Here is a 7,546-nt window from a genome sequence, read left to right as displayed (position 1 = left end):
ACATCACAAAAGTAATACACATCACAACATCACAAAATTAATACACATTACAACATCACAACCAATAGAATCTCAATAATATAATCAATACCAAATAATCAAAACAGAATATACAAAATAAATGCAAGTTATACAATAATATATAAATATAATATCATGTTCTCCTCCCTCGACCTCCTCGACCACGTCGCCTACCACGTCCGCGACCACGACCAACATCATGCTCATCAAAAGGCTCCAAGATCTCCAACTGGTCTAGATGCTCTATAGCAGCACCCTCAATAACCGGCTCAATCACAGCAGTAGCATGTGCCGGTAGTATGTCTGGCCGTGGAGGAGCTGAAGAGGAGGGCTGATCTGGCCGTGGAGGAGCTGAAGAGGAGGGCTGATCTGTACGGATAGACCTCGATCGCCGTCGACGCCTAAAATAAACAATATCACCTGCTCGAGCTGGATCCTGCGGTACTGGTGCTGGTGCCGGGTCCGTAACATCAACATAAGGTGGCTCCCCTATCGGTGATGATGGCATCGGTGGACTATATACGGGTGCATGCCCGGACGTCGATGCTCCACCATAGTCTGCTGATCCTGGAGGTACATAGTGTGGAAGCGTAGGTAAAGTCTCCAGAACTGCCTCCATCTGATCGGCGACCTGTGATAGGGTAGCTAAGACTCCACCTCCTGAAATATCGGGTAGGACACGTCTGATCGTATAATGTGATCTCTGCACGATATCAACCTGAAATAAAAGCACAATCAAAAAAGATTATACGAAACTTTCTTGTATATATAAAAATTAATATAAAAAGATATTTGCAATTACAATCATACCAATACTCTCTCGACGTGTCCACATGGCTGATAGGCAAGTGGTGGCCGTTGTACAGGTCTAGATATCCACCTCCTGGTGATCGTCCAATACCACTGCATGTAAACAGTGGTAGCTCGTATCGGATCTGGATCTGTCTCAGGGGCCACCTCTGCTATATCTACCAATCTATCATTCCAACGCTCAATGTATGAGGCGTGGTATGCCGCCCAATCCTCATCTGCTCTGCCTCGTGAATTGATGCGAGGTATGGCAAGCACAGGTTCAGGTATATGTTGTAGTAGTCCAAACTGGCGAAGCACACGATCGGGATGATGGAGCTCAATAATGTGGAAGCAGACTAAGGTAGTCCTCGATCGCCAAACCTGGGACCCCGCCAGACAAAAAGGTGGGAGCGTCTCTAACACTGCGTCGTCATAAGGCCTCCATATAATCTATTGTGAAAAATACATATGATTAGCTATCAAAATACATATAATGATCTTTTGTGAAAATAGACGGTGAAAATTGAATATTCTTTAAAATTTGAGCATAGGACTTTTAAATTCAAGATCAAGAATGTTAATCTTAATCTATATAGTTTAAAGTATTTTCTATCAGAATTTGAAGAAATTTAGATTCTTCTATATAGTAGCCTAGCTCTATATATAGTATAGATAGTATAGTAGCCTAGCTTCTATACACGCGTTATTCATTCATCCTTACATTACATTGGGATGGTTTGTTTGTGTACTTGAACACACTTATTAGTGTTATAGCTTTTTATTTGTTGGATACACACCATTTATATCTTCATGTTGCAAAGGAGATGTTTTTTATTGGGTTTTGGTATGTTCTATACATTGGCCTGAGGCATGCAGCTAGAGTAAAACTTGACATGCAACTAAGTGTTCCTAATGGGAAGATACTGATAAATCACATTATTGAATACAAAATTCGACAGATTGAGTAACTTGTATATACCTGAGACTCTAACTGCTGATCCAGCTGATCACGATAAAACTCAATGTCAGTAGTCCTGACATTGTCCCGAAATGCTAATCTAGTATTCCACCTGTTTCATTTATATCATATTAGTTATGAAAAATTAGTATATAGAAAACTTAAAATGAAAAAATACTTACCGACACCCTAATGGCATGTCGACAAGCTCAGGCTGCGGGCCTACTACCTCAGGGCGGCCAATATGTAGGTGGTCCCATGCCCATATCTATACAAAAAAAAAAACATTCCTGTTAGAAATTTTACAAAAACCATGACTTAACTAGAAGTATTATAAGGGTCTTCTTGTTAGAAGTATTGTACCTGAACTAATGTCCCAAAACAACAACACTCGACCTTTCCCCTGATGCAAGCATTTCCTAGGGCGCGATAAAGATGTGCTAGCGCGGCTGCACCCCATGCTAATGCAACACAAAGGTCAAAATCCTCTAGATGTGGCAGCCATTTCAAATGCACCCTGTTCCCGCTTGGATTTGGAAACAAGCTACATCCTATCTGAAATAGTATATATACTCTAGCCGTAGCTCTAACAATAGCCTCAGGTGCGTCTAAAGGGATATCATGGAACTGCTGATATAACCAATCTATCTTGATCTCACCACCCCTAATATCCTCCGGAACCACCCTGAGAAGTAATCCACAGAGCTCTGCCCACTGATAGGATCCCCCTCCAGTCACTGCCGCACTATCGACGGGGAGTCCCGTAATAACTGCGACGTCCATCAAAGTAATACTCATCTCTCCATGTCGCAAATGAAAACTCTGTGTCTCCCGCCGCCATCTCTCGACTAATGCTCCCAATAATGACTGATCGAGCTGTAGGCGGCGCAATCGTGAAACGTAATAAAATCCTGCTCGGCGTAATAAGTCCAACACCGCAGGATGCTCGCACTGCCATCTGTTCAATTTACGGCCATGCTCCGTAAATTGAACAGGAGAATATCCCTGCATGATTGTGAATGCCAGCACGTAAATTAGTACATAAGTTAAAGAAGATCTACGTAAATTTAAAATATTTTTAAAAAATTTACCTCCTCTCTGATCAAAGCAGATCTATGTCATGGCTGCTCAGTCAGCACGGATGTATCAATAGGTCCCGGCTCGTCATGATCATCCATCTGAAATTGTAAAAAAAAAAAAACTTAGTTAGATACAACATGATGTAAAATTAGTGCGTAAGTATAAAAGATTAAAGAAGTTAAGTGTCATATTCATATAGAAAAACCTATCGACGACGCCTCTCAGTTCTTCTTTGCTGATTTTCAGGACAAGTGCTTTTATAATGTCCAGGCTGTTTACACATACTACACTTGCCCCTCCTATTCCCACTGGCTTCATCCATAACATTACGGATACGCGTAGATCTGGGTCGTCCCTTTTTTCTTCTCCCGCGTGGTGGCACTATAGGGGACTCATATGACGCGATCCAATAACGACGATCGGGTACGGGGTAGAATTGCGGTCATAAGCCTTACAATATGATTCGACAGTATACCAAGGAGAACATAAGCCATAATAATCTATGTTCATGTGTGATGAACTACAACATGACAAAATATGTGAACAAGGGATTCCTGTGAGTTGCAAACACAAACATGAACATGTAGAACTGCTTCCATTGATAGTCACTTGGTATTGATCATCCCCGCCAATAAGTATGTTGAACATATGAAATGCAAATCGTTGAACGGTATATCCTCTCGCACTTCTCATCCGGCTATTGATGGTTTTTTCAACAGTCGTGACAAACTGCGTGGACATTGCAGCGCCTTCTGTCCGATGTTTTAGAAAAAATTCAACCACTCGATGAAATGTTGTCATCACAAAAGCTGTAATTAGTAAGGCGCGAACTCCCCTCAACACCCCATTTAAACTTTCCGATCGATTAGTTGTCATAATACCAAATCGTCGACCACCATCAAAAGCTTTAGCCCAGTATGTCCTATCGTTATGAAGATTGTCAACCCAACGCCAAGCTTCTTCATCCATAGCCTTCAATTCTTCCTTTAATGCGTAATATTGCCATTCTTCGGAAGCACTCCCAATTCGATAAAAAATTTTAAGTAAGTGTTTTTCTTTGAAATGAATATTCATATTGGCCTTCATATGTCGCAAACACCATCGATGAGCATGACCTTCAGATGGTGGGAATACAAGTGCAACGAGGTTCACTAGGCCTTTAAAACGATATGAAATTAGTGTAATAACTCGAGATCTTGTTATATACCTTCTTAGGCAACTTAAAAACCACTCCCAACTTGAGCCATTCTCCCCCTCACAAATTGCGAAAGCTAGCGGAAATAAACCACCATTCGCATCGACACCTGTGGCAATTAATGCGTGGCCTCCGTATTTCCCATACAGATGAGTAGCATCGATACTAAGTAATGGCCGGCAATACTCCCAACCATGAATCGACGGTCCAAAAGCCCAAAAGGCTCGTGAAAACATTCTCGTATTGCTCGCCACACTAATATAATCAATCTTTGTAATAGTTCCTGGATTTGTTGTTTCCAATATAGAGAAGTATCGAGGAAGGTCGCAGTATGATTGCTCCCAACTACCGTATATAATTTGTAGTGCTTTATTCTGTGCCCGCCAAGCCTTGCTATATGATATGCTAACGTGTAACTCGCTCTGAACTCGAGCTTGAATTTCCATCGGACTCATTGTAAGCCTTGCCTTCAGTGTAGGTAGTATAAATTGACATATGAAAGATGATGTGCAGTTTCGATGTCTTGTATTTAGAATTGGAACCAAACAAGTGTGCGGACCTTTATAAGTCTTTACTTGAAAAAATGAACTACCTTTTGGTTGAGAGGCATGTAATCTCCAAGGGCAAGAATCGACCACACATTGCACAGTATATCTAGTTGTATTTGACTTAACAACTTTAAGCTGCACATTATGTGCAATGTGCCAAGCGTCCAAGGCCCTTACTAGCGATGATTTATCAGAAAAAGTCCGATTAGCCCATGCTTCATCACTTGGAGGACCCTGATCAATATTTTATTCACTATATGCATCAACAACGCTTTGATTAATTAATTCATTACCCAGGACAAACCGTTGTCGTTGATCTTCAAATTCCACGAATTCCACCGGGTCCGGTACATCTTCGTTGTTGGCATTTGAGTTTTCAATCCATTCAACACCTTCATCTCGAATGGCGCATGCGAGGGCATTCAAACCACCGTCATGATCAGGATCCGAAGAACACGCAACAAAGGACTCCTCGTCATCACTAGAATGAGCATCAATTCGCCCTTGATCCTCTTCATCAGTTTCACTAACATTCTCCTCATCACTTCTACTTACGTCCAATAGATCAGTTGTAGTCACTCCCCGATTGGTCCATTCACGATGAGTACATGATGGATCTTCATTTTGATAAGGAGGGATAGTATTTCTTACTGGCCAAGCCGACCATTGATGAACACTAGATGGTCCTGGACCTTCATCTACATAAGGAGGGTTAGTATTTCTTACTTCCCAAGCCGGCCATTCATGAACACTAGATGATCCTGGACCTTCATCTACATAGGGAGGGCTAGTATTTCTTACTTCCCAAGCCGGCCATTGATGAACACCACATGATGGACCTTCATTTTGATAAGGAGGGATAGTGGTTCTGACTTCCCAATCCGTCCATCCGTGAACATAAGATGATGGTCGTGGACTTTGATAAGGAGGGGCAGTAGACCTGTAGAGAGATATATAAGATTAACTATTCACATTGATTTATTACGTAACTAAATCATACAATCACCTACCACTCATTTTGATCAACCAACGGAGACGAATCCATCACAGCAGATGGCAATGCTGCACTAACTGGCTGAGATGGAACTCCAAACTCTCTGAAACACTTACAAGACAAAGTTATTAATTTCGCGCACCTAAACTAATTGAGAAATCACGAAAAAGATTATAAAGATCATTACTTTATACCTTGATGTACGACCTCGTTCGCGATTGACGTAATTTCTTTGATCATTGCGGGTACGACACATTTCCGTTTGATAAACGGTATTTGGACGGTCGTGTGCCGTCAACCTATCTTTCTCCACGTATAATTTTATACATCCATGGAACGGAAATATACTCATCACGCCAGATAGTGTATTGTCATTTGATACGTTAACAAATTCCCATTCGCCTCCCATTGGAGGGAAGCATTTCAAACCGTGATGGCGTAGAACGGTCTCCACTTGATCATAATTAGTACACAATTGTAATTAGTTTGCCATCTCTAAATCCAAATGAAGATATTTTTTGGCGTCGGGACCGCAAACCAATTCTTTAGCCACCAAATTATACTCGTGGTACATTATTGTTCTGCGAAAAATTTCCGTCCAAATGGATATAGAAAGGAACAATGTTGCCAGATATAGAGCTAAAAGTTAATATATTAACATGTAAAAATTATTAAACTCAAGACATATCAACATTCTAACATACAACAAAAGGAGGGAAAAAGATGGTATTACCCATTGTACAAGCACGGTCGCGGCGCGACTACTTTGGCATTAAGAACGCGGAATAACCGTGACAAAGGAACAGAGAACCAATCAGGAAAAAGGGGGGTGCGGGGGTTTGCCAGAGAGTTTGGTGTGGGGGAGGGGCAGTGGAAGGCTTCTCATGTGAGGAAGGCTACAGAGTCTTTCTTCACAAGGGGTGGGGTGGTGGCTTCTCAGTGTGGGAACGGCTCACAGTGGCTTCTCACAGTGAGAACCACTGTGAGTGTCACGCCCCGAGACGCACCAATTTGGTACAGGTTTCGGGTCGCGGTTCGGGACAGACGCCGAACGGACAGGGGACCTTGCCCCTGTCCGCCCCAAGGCAACAGCGAGATCATAGTACAAACAATGTTCCCAGGAAAATCACTTGAAATACATAACATGATCACACAGAACAACAACAGAGCCACGAAATATGCTAAAACAACTAAAGAGCATAGTACAAGTATGAAGCAGTACAAGCTAAACGATAAAGAGAGAGAGTCTATCTAATTACATTCATATCAATCAACGCAGTTTACTTTACATTTAAACTTCCAAAAATATAAAACATAAGGGCTACCATTTCGCAAAATGAAAAACCTCACACCCTATAACATCTATCTACTCTTCAAGATACAACGGGTGCTCTAATGCAAAAAGGAAGCGTAATAGGCTAATGCAACAGGGCGTAGGCCCTTACGCGGATCCTCAACCGTGTGAACTCTCGCTCGGCCGCCCTCGTAGTTATAAAATGGGGTGAGAACTAAACCTTTCCTTAGTTCGCAGTGGGTTCCGGGACGCCGGACTCCGTCGATCTCCCACTAAGGTCCAAGCGGGCAAAAGTAGATAACGATAGATTAGATAGATAAAGGAAAGCGGTAGAATGACAGACAGTAAAGCATACACCTAACTATGCCTAATCTTAAATATTACTAGATGCATGTAACAATGAAAATAAGCTAAACAAACTAACCCATTCTATTTCATGTCCAAAGGTAAAGCTATTTACTCGTTCATCGATTCTCATTTACTTGTTTCTTAATCTCGTGGCTTCCCTGAAGGAGCCTACTGCTCACTAGCCATCTCGAAGGTAGGGAGGGTCAACTCGCACTACGAACCGAGACCGTCTGCCGGGACCCAAAATAGGCGATCCCTTGGGACCCAAAATAGGCGATCCCACGTGACCAACTCCGGAGCGCACTACTTGTGTGGG

The 7,546-nt window shown here is 42.1% G+C and overlaps 1 protein-coding gene across 1 annotated transcript; it reads right to left on the bottom strand.

Moving 5' to 3' along the window:
* On the bottom strand, positions 1 to 2,804 carry LOC109711642 (serine/threonine-protein phosphatase 7 long form homolog). The gene is made up of 5 exons (XM_020234787.1): positions 2,135 to 2,804; positions 1,954 to 2,039; positions 1,793 to 1,883; positions 832 to 1,263; positions 1 to 739 (listed from the first exon to the last, which is right to left on the bottom strand). The coding sequence occupies exons 1-5, from the start codon at positions 2,780 to 2,782 to the stop codon at positions 155 to 157; spliced, it is 1,842 nt and encodes a 613-aa protein (XP_020090376.1). The 5' UTR covers positions 2,783 to 2,804; the 3' UTR covers positions 1 to 154.

This window comes from Ananas comosus, linkage group 6 (genome assembly GCF_001540865.1).
Source record: "Ananas comosus cultivar F153 linkage group 6, ASM154086v1, whole genome shotgun sequence".
Lineage (NCBI taxonomy): Eukaryota > Viridiplantae > Streptophyta > Magnoliopsida > Poales > Bromeliaceae > Ananas > Ananas comosus.
The sequence above is the reverse complement of the archived record's forward strand: the minus strand, read 5'-3'. Positions and strand labels throughout refer to the sequence as shown.